The sequence below is a fragment of the Lathamus discolor genome, chromosome 4 (genome assembly GCF_037157495.1).
Source record: "Lathamus discolor isolate bLatDis1 chromosome 4, bLatDis1.hap1, whole genome shotgun sequence".
NCBI lineage: Eukaryota > Metazoa > Chordata > Aves > Psittaciformes > Psittacidae > Lathamus > Lathamus discolor.
Genome location: NC_088887.1, coordinates 39,674,313 through 39,691,239, shown reverse-complemented (window position 1 = coordinate 39,691,239; position 16,927 = coordinate 39,674,313). Strand labels below are relative to the sequence as shown.

At 39.9% G+C, this 16,927-nt stretch overlaps 1 protein-coding gene across 4 annotated transcripts in view; it reads left to right on the top strand.

Annotated features, from left to right (window-relative positions):
• The first annotated feature begins 6,280 nt into the window (after nucleotides 1-6,280).
• Nucleotides 6,281-16,927, top strand: part of PRRG1 (proline rich and Gla domain 1) — a 33,226-nt gene continuing 22,579 nt past the window's right edge. For 2 of the 4 annotated variants that reach the window (XM_065677203.1, XM_065677206.1), the window contains exon 1: nucleotides 6,281-6,331. In XM_065677203.1, the coding sequence (XP_065533275.1) occupies nucleotides 6,282-6,331 (50 nt within the window). In that variant the 5' untranslated portion in view covers nucleotide 6,281. The other 2 variants (XM_065677204.1, XM_065677205.1) reach the window with 2 other exon arrangements.

Below are 16,927 nucleotides of genomic sequence, written 5' to 3'. Positions count from 1 at the left end.
ATAATTGAGCTCATACAGAAAAAAACAATTGGTAATTCATTAAGCTTAGTTCCACCAGGAACTCCAGCATAGCTGGAGATGCAAATCTTTCCAAAGAGATGTCCCTGTGATGCTTGCACCTTGCAAAGCCATGGTAACCCAGTAGCTCAGAACTGATAATGATATATTCCAGGACTGATAATGATACTAATATAGATGACTGAGATAACATACAAAGACTTCTGTAAACAAAGAGCATCCATTCTGCTTCTCTCAGGGATGTGCCAGAAGTGGTAATAAGGCATATCAGGCCCCAACCCTGGTCTGACTACCCACAACAAAAGGGGCAATGGTTAGGTAAAAAGTAATTCTGGAAGGAAGCAGCACGACCACCGACTCAAAAGAAGACTGAGCATGCATGCATACCTGCTCAGCATGAGAGGCAAGAGGGACTTTTAACCAATAAGGGGTGGAATACTAATTAATTAATAAAGTGTGTAACTCTCAACTAATGAGCACTTATTTGTTTGTTAAAATGTACAAAAACTTAAATTTACAGTCATTGGTGTGCTTGATTTGTAGAGACTTCCACCAAGCACCCTGGACAGAATAAACAATGTTTTCTTTCTAAACTAGACTCTGGGTCTTTGTTTAGAAAGCCCCAAAACAGCAACACCTATTTTGGGGAGATGAGAGGACCGTTTTACAGACTCTTGTCTTCAAAGTGGGGTCATAGTCTCATCTTTTGCTATAGAGGACTTCAAATGCCAAATTTACACTTTTGAGAGAAATGGGGGTGAGACTGTATTCACATTACCTGTTGCTGCTGTCCCAAGTGGTGTGGAACAGCCACTTTCTCACTTGGATGTATTTATTATATGTAAATGAAGAATAGCAAGAGTTTCTATTACCTTCAGTCAGGCTGCTCAAGGGCTGTGGGTCTTGTGCAAGGGTGAAACAGAACTGTGAAACATTAAAATTACACCCCCTTCTTGAATCCAACCAAGGCACCATTAAGGGTCATCAGGCCTTACCTAATTGCTTAATCACCCCCATCAGCAGCCTATCACCGCTATTAGGGTGTTGTAACTACCACACCCCATTAAACCCTTCACCAAATATCTCACGGCCACAGTTCTCATTCCTACAATTGCATAATACATGTTTTTTCTAGCAAACAGCATAGTATCACACTTACTGTGCTAGCCGCAACTCTGCTTCCATTTTTCTAAAGTCTCGTCAGTTCTTTGACCATGAAAGGTTTTAAACTTCCATCTCCTTTCAGCTAGAATCCTTGTATCTGCCACCCCTTGTCCTGCTCCTTGGCTACATAATAACAATCATTATTCCACTCCAGAAAAGTCTGGATGGAATAATGATGGAATAATGATACTTTTATACCTCTTTTTTCAGGATGCTGGAGCAGACCTCCTGAACATATCATGGAGTTAGAAGCAGTTGTGTGATCGCCTATGACAATCTTTTAAAAATCAAATTACTGTTTCCTCCTACAGAGAAAACCAGATGAGACTTAAAAATTCAAAATTATTTCTATACCACAACACAAGTTGGGAAGAAACTGAGGTTTATGATATTTTTCATGAAAACTAAGAGTCATTCAGATTAACTGGAAGTTAGGGCTTCCAGGGAGGTTTGCTACTGCTGTTCTGGTCAACTATTTTTATGAAGTGAGACACCTCAAAGAAGTGAGACCCAAATGTTTTCCCACCTCATGTACAAGCAGCAGAAGAGCAGGGATTTGAATTCGTTCTCAAAAATCCAAAGAAAGTACCTACACAGCAAATTTATTGCCTGTACTAACAGGTCTCATTCTGTCTGGAAATTCTACCTTGGAACATAGATACCTCTTCCAATTTAAATTTTATTAAACTATGTCCTCAAAACTTGATTAATTTCTGAGGAGAAAGTAAGTAGGATAACTGTAAGATTCCCCAATGACTTATACTTAAGGATTGGTCTGCTTTTATGCTTCTACTCCTTTCACTAAGGCTCAGTGTCAGTTTGCTTTCTTCCAATATGGCTGTGACATTTCTTGTCCTCTATTCACAGAGGTTTAACTTTTTCATTGCCCTGTTGAGTTTTTGGCTGTAAGCCTTCACAAACAAACTGTGCAATGTGTCTGGAATCAAGGAAGAAAATACTGCATAATTACCAAGTTAAATATTGTCTCCTAGCCTTTATAAAGAATGTTTTAATCTATTGCCTTTCCTGGTTATTTCCCAACTACGTCTAGTTAAGTTAAACAGATATGGTTGGATGCCAGATATTCAAACAACTTGTGGCAGCATTTGTAAATTATTACAGAAAAACTCCCTGCCTTCCAAAGACAGGCAGATCATAGAATCTTAGAATCAGCTAGGTTGGAAAAGACCTTTAAGACGATCAAGTCCAACCTTTACCCCAGGACTGCCAAGTCCACCACTAAACCATGTCACTAAGGGCCTCATCCACACAGTTTTTGAACACTTCCAGGAATGGTGATCCCACCACTTCCCTGGGCAGCCCGTTCCAGTGCTTGATAACCCTCTTGGTAAAGAATTCTTTCCTAATATCCAGCCTAAACCTTCTCTGGCACAGCTTGAGGCTGTTACCTCTTGTCCTACCAGCAGCAATTTGCCAGTTTCCAGGTTACAGACAACTATGGGGAAAGGACAGGAAGAAGGACCGAGAATGACTGCTGCTTCACGGAGTAAGGGACTGAGCTGAGAAGAGCGGACTGCCTCTCCTGCTGTCTTGTGAGAGGGACGGTTATGCCACTAGATATCCCACTCTCACTTACCATCAGAGACAATCACATCAACAGTACCTCCATTAGGCTGTGGCAAGCAGGTAGAGAAATTCAGCCTTTTCCATGAAAATTGGTCCAAATCACCTACAGGAAAATGCAAAAGGTCAGTTGAGACCATTCTGAGGAAGGCATCTTACTCTCTCAAGCAATCTAATGGAGCTGGCCACTACTTTTTGTCCACACTATGGAAATTTCAAGTTGTGTTATTTTAGGACAAACTTGAGGCCATTATTCTGAAGAATATTCTAGTCTAAGGTATAGACAGTTTCTAAAATTTGTACCTTTCCCATCATTTATTTAGTAAGATATTTTTAAACTTGCAGCCAACTCATAAAATGCCCTTTTATTTTTATTCTGTTTAAAACTAATAGGTACCTGTATATTGAATTACAGAATACAAATTAATTTTAGAAAATAAATAAATAAAACATCACTGAATTATGTGTCTACAATTCAAAAAAGATGTTGTGATGATTCAGACCAAACTGCAAATAGAATATAAAGTCATCTGTATTTCAAATGCAACCACAATGCCATAATTTAAAAGGTATCTTTTGTTCTAAATGCATTTGAATCTTCCCTGAATTCCTTCTTCACAGCACTGAAGATGCTTTTCTAGTCCTAGAAAGTATTATCAACATAAGCAATAATAGTGTTTTTCTCACTGGTGCAATTGTTATCGGACACACACACACACACAAAAAAAAGCAACCACAAAATTTTCTCTCATAAAAGAAATTGTGATGAAAGTCTGTCTGAACTGCATGTAAAATTTCAGATTTTCATCTTCAGTTTTGAACTGCTATTGTCAAAACTTAAACATTCCTTGAAATATCAGACTCTCAGCATTTGAAAATCAGGTGTTTCTTCTCATGCTATTCAGGCAGTCTTTAACATGTCACTGCTCTCTTAGCAAACATTTTGCTCCTTTGGCTGCAGGCAAAGGGCAAATGAAACTCAGAATAACTTAAAAAGAATTTTCTGTTCTACCAGTAATGAAACCATCTCAAGGTAGGTTAGTGCTCAAGACAAACCAAAATGACTGGTGATTGTTGTAATTTATGCAAATTGCTCATACCTTGAGGTAATTTTTGCAACCAGGGAGTTTAGAAATTTGTCAGAAATAACCTCTTTTGTGTCTGCAGACAGCTGGGAATATATGGCACTTACAAAGGTGACAATCTTCAAGAGATCAAACAGGTTCACAGGAACTTTTCCATGTGCAAAAGGTAAACTATCTTAAGTGTGTAAGAATCCATGTTCATTAAATATACCTCTTACTGTGACAAATGTAATACAAAATGAAACATGAAAATTATTTGGGACATTGTTCTTATCTTCTCTGTACACAGTCTTTGCTTGTACAGTGTGTCTCTGCCTTCTCAGCATTTCAGCTATACATGTTAAGTATTACACTGATAATGTTCCAGTGCTTGATAACCCTCTTTGTAAAGAATTCTTTCCTAATATCCAGCCTGATACACTGATAACTTTCAAAGCACCTTTTCTCCTCTCAGCTTTGACTTTTGACCTACAGCCTTGAGCTAATAAAAATCAATGCTTTAAACAAATAAATTAAAATCTGATTATGTAGACAACATTGAATTTTGTTTAGTTGAAGCATTCTTTTCTAGATACAGATTTTGTCCTTCGCAGACACGAATGAATGGGTAAGATTGAGGGCTTTATTGAAATACTTTTTAATATCCAACTGGAATAAGTTCTGCAGAGTAGTTTTGACTATCAGTTCAACAATACTGGAAGAACTGTCTTCTGTGAAGTCCATTTTGTGTGGAAGAGCTCAAAGGAAACACCAGTGAAGGGTACTAAAGACTCAGAAATGGAGAGAACTGTGAACTAGAAGAGGTATATTGCATGTGATTCTAATTTCAGTGATTATTAACTATCTTATCTTTTTCTCTCTTCTTAAACTTAATGTGACCCTGATTGATTCAACTACACAAGAAGTTTATATGGGACTTATTGATGGCCATTTGTTATCAGGCCCTCAGCAAACTTTCAAGCAGCACAGGTATTTTGTCTTCTATTGTTTCAAGGGATTTGAATTTCTAGATAATTCTGTCCAAGTACTGTCAGATATATTAGTGTCATTTATTTTGTTTAAATCCTCATGGTCTCAGTCTCAGGTCTCAGTTGGCATACATAACTTTTAATTATAGGCCAAGATCCATTAAAGAAGCTGAGACATGTCTGAACTACTGCAAACTGTGTCTCATTTTTCTCTTCCCTAAATGGCTCTGTGACTGTACGATTACCTCATTCTTCTGCCTGCTCATTGCCAGTTGTCTGTTAATATAAAATTAAAGGTAAAAAGTACTGGTATACAGCATAGTAATCCATTAAAAATTTAAGCCACAGAGCATTGAATGTGAAGGCAGCAGCAGTGTAAAAGTAAAAAAAAAAAAAAAAATAAATTGCATATTTATAGGGAGCTTTACTTCCATTTTCATGGAATAAATGGCATTTTACGCTCCACACCATTTAGAGCTCAATCTCTCTTCTGGCAAGCTGAGCTGTTATTTTTGTGAATCATTCCTAAGTCATTTATAACCAGGCCACTGCACCACTGACAACAGCACTTTTGAAGTCAGGTAGGGATTATTAATTCGCTGTGAGTTTTCTGAGCAGCTTTATCTTCTTTCCATACTCAACCATTAAAAATCATACAGGCAAACCCGAAGGTACTAGTCACAAACCCTTCCTAAAAAAGAAGCTAACAAACCATTTGGGTTCAGATAAAGGACCAATTCTGGGCAGCACAAACAACAACAAAAAAAAAACCCACAAAAAAAACAAAACAAAAAGCCAACAGAAAACCCCACAATCTACGGTCAATTTATGTGAAACACCAGGGGTTTAGGGTTCCTGAAATGCACCTACCAGGAGGGTGAGATCCAAGCACATCCAAAAGCTCAGATCTCTGAGAAACAAGACTCACCGCCTCATACAGCCACTCCTGGGGACACGGTGAAGGGGTAAATTGTAATTAAATCATAACTTCTGTCATTTTTAGGCCTCCATCAATTGCCGGTGATGGGGTGGTACAAGTGACCTCACTGCCACAGGGAAAGGCTGCGTGTATCCTTACGGACAAATGGATATAAACTTTAGGACTGGGAACGCCTGGGGACAATGAGGTAGCTGCCGCCGTGTTCTCATTTTCTACTGTCCTCGGGGTCTGTTGGGCCAAGGGTGACAGCCGAAGTCGGGGTCCTCCATGGGAGCGGCGGAAGGGGTCACCCTGCGCCGGGGAGGTAGCCGCTGACCCCTAGACCAACCCATTAGAGCGTCTCCGAGGAAAGAACGACAGAGCTGAGGGTCAGCGGGGTAATGCGGGTAATACGGGGTAATGCGGGGTAATGCGGGGTAATGCGCGGCAGCGCAGGGGCTCACAGCCCCTCATGCAGACGACCACACTCACCCCGCCTCACAGCCGCCCCTGGCGGTCGGCAGGGGAAGCCGCCGGCGGCGCATGCGCGGAGGCTTCGGCTGCTCCTCCGGGCACGCGCCGGGGAGCTCGGGGTGAGTGAGTACGGCGGTGGTAGCGTGGGGTTGGTAGCGTGGGCTATCCCCGCTGCCCGCTACGCTTCGTCCCGGCGGACCCTTGCCTCGGGCGGCAGCGGTGAGTGTGGGGCAGCGCCCTGAGGGCTCCTGTCCCGTCGCGTGGGCCGGGCCGGGCCGGGCGGAGGGGCGTAGCGCGGTCAAGACGGGCAGGGGAGTCCCAGGAGAGAAGCGGGCAGCCGCGCCGGGGGAAGAGTCCGGGCTGGCAGACGGTGCCCCCTCGCCTACCGGTGTACGGCCGGGGTCCGTGCGGTGCCCCGGGGAAGCGAAGGGGCTGCTTGGAACGGGGCCGTGTGTGAGGGACCCGGCGGGACCCTGCGGGTGAGCGGGGCGGGGGTCCCGGGTGGGTGCCGGCGGGGAGGCCTCCACGGGGAGAAGAGGGGAACGTACCCGGCTGCCCTTCTTCCCTTGCCGGTCTCCGGCGGCGGCTGGCGCTGGCGGAGCCGCCCGGAAAACTTCCCTCAAGGGGTTTGTGCCATTTCCAGTCAAGCCAGGGAGGAAAATATTTTTAACAAAGGAAAAATGCTGGGACTTTCTTTTTCGAAAGAGTTCAGTGTCTGCCTCCAAAATAGGCAGTTAATACATTTTACTCGTTTAAGTTTTAAACGGCAGCACCACCAAAGCGAAACAACAAAATTAAACCACAACCATCTGAAGCTTTCGCTTTCCTGTTAAAACTTTTTCACTTTTGTAGGGGCCGCTCAGAGCCTCCGTGTTAGACCTGCAGTAGCCAGGACAGGCAGTGAAGCTGAAGCTGTAAGATGCTGAGGGTGGGTAGGTGTATGGAAGGAAGCTGTTAGCCTGATTCTCCAGAGGTCCAATGGACCTCTTTTAGGCCTGGCACTGGCAAGAGAATAATTCATGTCCACAGAAAACAAGAGGCGTGTAGGGAGACTTTATGTTATCACAGTTGAAACTGGGATTGAATGTTGTGTTGGTTGAGGGGTAGAAGAGCAAGCAGTGGCTGGGAACAAAACAAAGAGGAACGGAACCAGTGAGTCAAGGGAAGACTAAGCAAATGAAGATACTGAAAATAGTCTCAAGTTTTCATAACCCTGTTGTCATAGATAAGTCTAGGGGGAGAAGGGGGACAGTTATGCAGATGTTGGTGTTCTAGGTTAAAATCAACACCTTAAATTTATTATTACTATAGGCTGTCACTGGAAAAAAATCTAGTCATGTTTTTTTCTGCAGCCCTAGTGTTCTTTGCCACCCTCTGCACCATCTTCTCCCCATGCTTGTACCATTGTTTATACAGCAGTGGGGTGAAGTGACATGGAGAAATACCCACAAATTCACACTAAAACATTTTTTCTAATTAGCCTAGTTAATACAACTGGTTCTCTGCCCTACCATAGAGCTTATGTTAGCTCAAGGAATGACGTGATGAGGAGAGAAAGAGTTTATTATTTTTTTGTATATGGACAAATAGGTATGTATGTAGAAACACTGGGGAGGTTACATACACATGAGCATCTATACACATAGGGACACAAACACCTGTGTAAAAAGATTGTGCAACTGCAGCTTCATGCGTTCTGGGCCTTGTGTTGAACAGAGGGAGTGCCATTGATAAAGCGGTTGTGGGGGAGGTTTACAAGTGTGAAAGGTGACTTACATTGTAGTAAGGGTGAGTTTGCAAGACTACTTCTGGCTGGGCCAGGGGAATTGAGATTAGAAACCAGAGAGAAGGAAATAGTGAATTTCTGTGGGAGAAAACTGCATGGAAGGAAAGGAGTTAGACTTTTTACACATCTGTTCAGCCATCTTACTTCAACCTCTTTTAGACAAGAAAAATTTATTTTCCAGGACAGTTTAGGAAAGAACCTGGGATTCCTCAGTATCTCCATTTTCTTGGAATTAATCCCAGGAATTAAACCACAAAATCCCCAGGCAAAACATGGATTATCCCATTCTCATGCAAATTCATCCATAATTTGTGTCCACCTAATGCAGCAAGATAATGTATCAGCTCAAATGGCAAAGCATTGCATTTGTGTTATGTGTTATAACCAGTTGTCAAGATTACAAGAGTTTTCCTTTGTTAGAAGTGGATAGTTACAGTTGGAGAAACTGTACTAATGTTGCCATTTCCGGAAGCACTAACAAATGAAGGAGAGCTGGAGTTTTTAGTTAGCTTTATTTCAGCCTCTTCATACATCTAGATTGAATGACAGTTTTCTGTTAAGTAATAAAATAGTTTGTTACATAAAAAAATCCTGTTAGACTCAAGTTATTAAAAAGAGTAAGTATTTTGGCCTTGTCCTCATTACTTAGGTCGTGTGATGTCATGACTTTTTTCTAAACATGACTCAAACCTGTGTTCGTATTCTGCTTTGGCTGTGGAATCTCCTTAATATCTCAGTAATCGAAAAATCCTCCCCTTAATTGACAAAACTTTCCTAAGAAAAAGAAATAATCATCCTCCCACTCCATGTGAAGAATGAAAGATAAAAAACTATGGAGACCAAATCTGATCCAGGGTAGGATCTGATTTTCGTTTTTTTTTTTTGTTTTTTTGTTTTTTTGTTTTTTTGTTTTTTTTTTTTGTTTTTTTGTTTTTTTGTTGTTTTTTTTTGGAGGGGGGTGTTTTGTTTTGTTGTTTTCTTTTTTTTTGTTAAGTGTGCAGGTGCAAATCAGTTGAATAACCGGTCTAAAGCTATTCTACTTTTGCAAATCAGTCACTCAGATTTTAGGAGAGGCACCCCTAAAATAAAATTCATGTAGCTGAAGTGTACATTGAAATAGGATTTTTAAGTAGTTTATCTAGAGTCATGAATGAATCCTGTGGCAAAAGTAGGGTTAAAATGTACTTTATGACAGTGCAAACTTACTGTAAACCACAGCATTGTGAACATTGTTGTTTGCTGTGTCATTTTAAACAGTTCCCTTTTCCTGTGATCCTCTTTTCCGTCATTTTGTCCTGCGTACCTCTGTGGCCTCCCTCACTAGTGATAGCATAACCATTTCTGTATCAATCTGGTGAGGTGGATCACACAATTAGGTTAAGAAAGAAAATGTGACTTAACTTTTGACTTATTACCTGTCTCTTAGAAACAGCTGGATGGGTGGAGGAGCAAGGGATGTGGTTGGTACCACTCACCCCAGTATGAATGCTGGGAAAAGCCTAAGCCATTTTGCTCCTCAACTTCCCTGTCCCATTGATCTCATAAATCTTATATACTTTGTTCTTTTTATTTAGTCAACAAATTACAGCAGGTTCCTGTAGGCAAGAATTTTATTTTGTTGCACCATCCTGTTAAAAACTTTTGCTTTCAATTTCTCAGTTAAATTATGAATGTCTCTGCAGCTCTGTGTCTTCCTTTTTCATGGGTTCCAATCAGCTCTGTTTCCACTATGCTGTCATTCTCTGGCTTGTGTTTCTTTAATGTGGGGGTTTTTTTGCTTTAGCCTCCAGAGGCAATTTACTTTCTTCCCTCCATCCCTTGCTTCCTCTCCCACATTATAAACAAAAGCACTTGCAATGTGCAGTTGAGAACAATACAGAACTGGCAAGGAATGGATTAAATGACCTAATGTCTGATATCTGTTCTCCTGCCAGCTATTTTTGTTTGAGTTCACATGTCTGTAACTGACCTTTTTAAAAATCTAATCTGACAATACCCAGCCCTTTCCTTATTTACTTTTGCTTTGTTTACTGATTCTTGTTAAGTAAAATTTGATACACTTTTGTGAGGTCTGAAGTATGCTTAGCCCATTCTCTTGTTGCCAACAGTTTTGAAGGCGATTATCAAGTGATCTGTGTTTTAGTCAAGGTTTCTGAATGCCATCATTAAAATAACTATGTTGTAAAAGCAAGGCCTGTCCATACTGGAAGTTAAGGAAATTACATAATAACTACCTAAAATCACACCATGTATTTTAGCCTGTTAAGGAAATATACTTGTTGATAGCTATTTTATGCATATTTCAGGCTATCACTTATTTTTAATAATAGCTAATCATCATGTAAAATATCTTTAACTTTGGATAAAAGTTACTCATCTGTTCCAAAAGACACTTGTAAAATTGGACAATAAATATGTTTGCACAGCCCACCATATTGGAGGTAACATCCAAGGCTAAGAATCCTGGAAAATATAATAGCACAAGAAGCATTGCCTATTTTCAAACTAAGAAGGCTGCTTTGTGTAAAGTTGTTTTGGGGAAGGGTTTGTAAGCATGCCTTTACATGGATGACACACTATTCTGCAATTACATCTTGAAAGTTTGAGATCACTCGCGTTTTATACATTACATTGTGCTGTGTTACCTGCTCAGTGGAGTGTTTCTTTTAAAGCATTTGACTCAACCTTCTCATGTGCTTCTGAAATGACTTTTGACTGTTGGTTTCTTGTGTTTTGAGATCACCCACTTTCAGTTTTCTAATGCAGTAGTTAGTCTGCACCCATATGATTATACTCCAATGGTGATCGGATTAAGTGATACTAAAATCAAGAGAGAAACCATGTGAAAAGTAGGATTGAATAGTTTATTGTAGATAAAACTTCTTAGTCCTGGTGAAGTACACATTTTGTTGCCAGAAACTGCAGAACTTCTGTGTTTGCTAGAACTCTAGGTCAGGCGGGATTTATTTATTTTATTTTTTTTTTTTTTTACACCAAGCCTTTATACCTTATTAACGTGCTCTGTTTTCCTGTAGTATAACAATGAATGCCATGGACCAGTTTCAAGATTCACTTTACAACAATTCCTCATTAAATGCCTACCACTAAATGAAATGTTTAATATAACTGTCTAAACTGTAATATTTATTATAATAATCTGTATTTCTAAATGTTTACTACTTGGCATTGAAGAATGATGCCTTTTTGGCTCAAAAAGTGTGTCTTAGCTCACTGGTGTGGGGCAGTTGATGAGAATGCTAGCAGGAAATTCAGAAATAGAGTCTTCATCAGACATGAACTTTTGCACCTGCCTGTACCTCCAGGTTAATCAGTGTGCTGTTTGCTGACCTTGTGTGTATTCTTCAGCTTTTATTTGCAGAGTATTACTTTTCAAACTATTTGTTAGATAAAGCTGTGAGGAGAAGCAACTTTCTGTTCATTTTTCTGTCCCTAGACTTCATTCTCATGGTCATAGGGAAGGGTTGAACAGGCTCTCAACAGCAGAATTCTTAGCTAATTCTCTTGCCTGTCTTCCCATAGATTTCCCCTGTGGCAGCTGAAATTAGCACAGTCTGTGACATTTTATTTCAGCACTGCTGAGCATTTCTGAATATCAGAGATGAAATGGACTCACTGTGCTGTTTTCTGTTTGCTACTGTTGCTTATCAGAGCTGTGGGCAGCAGCAAGATAAAGGCATGGCATATTGACTGTGTGGCTTTGTAAGCAGCTTAACTGATCCAAGCTTGTCCTGCTGCCTGAAAACAAGAGTTCTTGCTTTCTCCCTCTATCCTTTGCTAAGTTTTGCATTTTTACTGCTTCTCTTGTGCTGGAAGTGCACCAGCACTCTTAATGCTGTGCAGTCAACTGAACTGAGGAGCTTATTTGTTTTAAAATGAAACCAGTCAAACTAAAATAATATGCACACACAAAAGGCTTTCCACTGGACTGCCTCTGGCTGGCCTTGGGCGCTACTAACTGGACCTTGAATCAATTCAAGGGAGGGGGTGGGACTGTATGGTTCTGTGTGGACTCTGCCTACTCAGCTTTATCTGGAATTGATTTAAGTCCTGACTCCTAAACTGTCACTGAAGCAGTAGTGTATCAGCATCTTTCTCTGCCAAGATCTTTGAAGAACTGCAACAAACTGCTCAAGGGGCAAGGTAGCAGAAGTCCCTCGAGGGCCAAGAACCTGGTGAACAGATCTTGGGGTCAGACTCTGAAAGTGAAAAGAAAGGTGAACAAAGTCATCTTTTATGCAGAGACCACTTAGGAAGAACTATGAAGTGTCCAACTACAAGCTCATCAGATCTGTAGCTGTCTATGAGAAACAGAAGTATGAAAGCATTTTCATGATGGCTGTTCTTCAGAAACTCTTGGCAAAGGTTTGATCAAAGTTTTCATCTTGGTATAAGAACAGAATTTTTTACAGTGAGAACAAGAATTCACTGGAACAGCCTCCCCAAGGACATGGTGAAGTCCCCATCACTGGAGGCTTTCAAGATGCAATTGGACAGGGTGCTAGGTAACGTCATCTGGGCTCCGTTTCCCAGGAAAGATTGGATGAGAAAATTTGTTGAGGTTCTTTCCAGCCTGGGCTGCTCTATGGTTCTGTGAATTTTTTGTGTGGTTGAGGTTACCTACATCAGAAATACAAAAGGTAGAGATGCACCCGCTGATATGTAGTATGTCTGCCCTCACTGAGGCCTCTGATCCCCAGTACAGCACTGGGTAGCAGTGTTAGGAAGGAAGGACAGATTCCTTGACTCTCCTTCAAGGTTGAAGCCAAAATGCTCTTTTTCATTATACTTCAAAGATGTAAATCAGCTGAAGTACTTTTGTGTGTACATTTGTCCATATCTTACTTAGAATAAAGTAAGTGTAATGCAGTAAAAAGCAGTTATTTGTATATCTTAACGTATTTGGAAATTCATGTAAAGCTGGTGTGAGGGGAAAATGGCCATGGGTGTTGTGAGAGAGGCAAATAGCAGTACTTTAAAAATTCTTCTGGTTTACTGCAGCTGTTCTGTGGATTCTGGTTTTCTGTGCCTTTCTGTGCACTCTGTGATTTTCCAGTATGACAGAAAACATCATAAAAAATATGTAGAGGAGTTGTGCCTCATTGTCTTTCCCTAGTTACCATAGAATTCAATAAGATGAAATATGTAACTATGACTCTTCTGTCACTTCAGTGCAATTTGATTTTTTTTTTTTTGGATGACTGGAAAATCCCATTAAAGCATGCTCTGAAATGCTGTCATGTGTGCCTTGCTTCAGGGGAAGACAGATGAGGTGGAAACTTGCATTGAAACATGCTGATGGTGCATAAATATTTGGCAGAGAAGGCTTTGTTTGCACATTCCTCTAGCTTAGTTTAGCACTTCACAAAGAAATTACATTTTATATTCTGGCTAATTTTTCTGAATTAAATGAGGTGTAAGACATTGGCCTACCAAACAAATACTAAATGCCATTTCTCTACAGAGCAAAGTATTTGCCTCACCTTTGCCTCATCACAGAAAGGCAAAATAAACTTTACGAAGTAGGTTAATGTAATTGAAAAATACAATTATGGTATGCAAAATGAAGGTGACAGTGTGAAATTATCCAGGTTTCTTTTTGCTGCAAAGGTCTAGAATCTTTCTGGGGTTTTTTTTTTTTAATAGCTCTTTGAAAAAATACTGGTAGTTTAGAACAAAACTGTTCTTTAAAAATTCAATAAAAACTCCAATGACTTGAGGATAATCTTTTTCAAATGTATAGAGTTGTCACATCTCTTTTTTTTGTGAGGAGACTTGAATATCAGATCCAGACTGATAGAATTGGAGGCTGAGTTTTGTACAGCCAGTTTGTGGTACTGGAAAATCCATGAAGGTATTACTTGCGAAATTTGGGCCATAGTTTTGCTTTTTACGATGTATTGGGAAAAAAGTATCTGTAGTGGTTTCAAAGTAGGAAAAATGCTATGTAATTACCCCTGATCTTGTAACATTTTCAGATTGTACAATGAAATTATGTTCTTGTAAATGGACTGGGCTCAGGTACCGTTGCTTGGCCCTTATGCCTGAAGATGTATAATCTGAAGGTAGTAATCTGTTGTTTTTATAATCCCTTACTTGACCCATAATGCTTTAAAAGGCAAACAGCACTGTTATAATCTGTGTTCTGAATATTTTGATGTGTTGATGTGGGAACAGATGGGAGACCTAGAGCCAAATGAAGAAGGAAGGTTGTAGATCATGAGTAGTATATATTAAAAGACCACTTGCCATCTATCAATTTGATTTCAATTATATGCTTGTATTTACACCCTAATACACTTTGTAACTGGTCCTAATACAGTTTTAAACCGCTTTATCCAGTTTCTCTTACTTGTTCCATACTGGGCACTGGATCGCTTCCCTTCTTTCATAGTTAGGCAGTTATAAAGGTATATGCAATGTCTTTTGTGTGTGTAATAATACATACTTTCTTTGGAATACTGTGTAATACTAAAATGTGAGGGTAAGCTGGCTCCTGAACTTTATCAAGTGGTTGAAATGTTTGGGAAATTGTGTGGCTACAAACTGTAGAAGATGCTAAAGTAGACATTAATAACGTGAAGATTGTTGAAAGGTAAACAGCCATTTTAGCATACTGGAGAACGTAAGTGAGAACATAAGTAAGAGCTGCAATACTAGATCTGCCAAAAAAGTCAGTCTGGCATTGTGTGTTGTGCCAGCAGCTGGCTGGAGACGCTAAGGGAAGAGTCTCAACGAAGAGCATGAACAGAATAACCTTCCCTGGTAAAGTCCTGGTTACTGTTATTAGATTGGAAACTTCCTGGGGTAGAGGATACATCTGGAGAATTGTGTTATAGTCATCAGCAAATTTCTCCTTAATTTATTGATTTTATTTCTGTTATTTAAACCTGTGTCTACTTTTGTTCTGAACAGCATTTTACATCATCAAGTTCTGTAACTTAGGCACTATGTGAAAATTCAGGTGCTTGGATTTATTTACATCTTTTAGCCTAGGTCACTGTCCTTCCTGCCCCACATGTTGACAGAAATAATGGTTAGCTGTAATGTGTTTATAATCTCCTGGCACAAGTATATAGCCGAGTTCAATGTCTGCCTTCTTTGAAGAGAGTGATTTGTTATAAAGTTATTATTTAAACATAGAAGGTTGTGGGTTTGTTTTGTTGGGTTTGGGTTTTTTGGTTTGTATTTTTTTTTTTAATATTAGCGTGTAGGTTTTAATCCTTATCCAATCCAGTTTTCAGCTGGAGTTCAGAGCTTCTGTTTTTAAGTTCAAGCTTCTCAGTTTCTTGTCTGTAAAGCACAGGGAGATGTTTTGAACTGCAAAGTGAAAGCTGTAATTTACAAAACACATACAGACTTTATTTGTGTGAAAATGGGACAAAATAGGAGAGGAAAATAAAAGTGAGTGCACATTTCAGTCTTCTAATTTAAGGAGGCTGTGAGTGAAAACATGCTATAAAGAAAAATGTAGAAGTTCTTATACAGTCTGTGTGTTCTTTGCCTTGAAAAGAGCTAGCAGGTCCATTGATTGCTTTATCTTACTATAAACAAACAAAAAACCTGAAACAAACAAGCAAAAAAGACAAAACACACAAAACCCCCAAACAACATAATAGCTATTGAATAAGCAGCTGTCACTTCACTAATGTGACATGGGAATTTATCAATACATTATTTGAAACTTCAGCCACCTGTAACTGTGAGGTAGAAGGATCATAACATAGTTTCCCTGGCTTATTATGTATTGACTTTGTGAGTTTACAAGCTGGTAACATGGGGAGGAAGTTATTGCAAATATTGACAATAGTGATCATAAACTGAATGTTAATTTTGTAGTCTGTAATTGCAAATTTCCACTCCTTGTGTGTGGAGAGAATGTGCTTTTTTTGTTTGTGGAGTTTTTGGGGAAGCTGAGGGGTTGCTACGTTTTCTCCTAGTTGCCAGATTAGCTATATGTATAGGGGGTTTTGTGAGTGTGGTGTTGTTTTGTTGGTTTTTTTTTTCCAAGCAGACACTCTGGTATTTCAGATTTTTAGCTCTCAGATTGGACCCTGTGGTATCCTGTGTATTAGCAGTATTTCATTTCCATAGTAAGAACACATTTGACGATAAGAGACAAGCACATAGGCTGCTTCAGGAATCTCTTTCACTATGGTGAGGTTGTTTTGTTTCTAGGGGTTTTCTTTGGTTGTTTTGGTTTGGGGTTTGGGTTAGGGAAGAGCCTCATGTTACCTGTATTTTTGTCAGCTTGTTTGTCAAAATAATTCTGTAGCTCTGCAGAAAGTTCTGCCAGACATTCACTGTCATCACATAACAACCTTTAATTCTTTGCTGATGAATCATGTATCTGGAGCTTCCTTCCTCACACCTTCTTACTACTTTGAGTGTAGTCACACAGGATGTATTGGGTGTATCTGCAGTAGCATTTTGGTTTAGATTAGGAGTACGCTTTGGAAGCAAAACTCCCAGTTGTCACCACTTTCTGTGCTTTTGTTTGTATTGCAGAGGCATTTCAGAGACTCAGACTTGATTACTTTAAACCAGAAGATACGCTCCAAGAGCATCCCTTTTGCAGTCCCACTGCCTCATGGTGTTCAGCTCATGGAATCAAATCAGAGCTCTACCCCAAAGTAAAATTCTCAATGTATGTATTATGTCATTTGGGTCCTCGGCAGCAACTGTTTTGTTCTTCTGATTCACTGCTATTGCTCTGCATTCCTGGCTGATGTGAGTTTAGTCGTGGATAAACATAATGCACTTAAAGGCTGTTATTCGTGACCACTGTACTTGCTTCAGATAAGAGTCCAGCTATTCAAACCTAAGTTAGAATAGATAATATCAAAGTGGTTGACAACTTGAGTTGGATTTGGAAGCGGACACGCAGTAATTAAGTCTCTGGACACCAGAG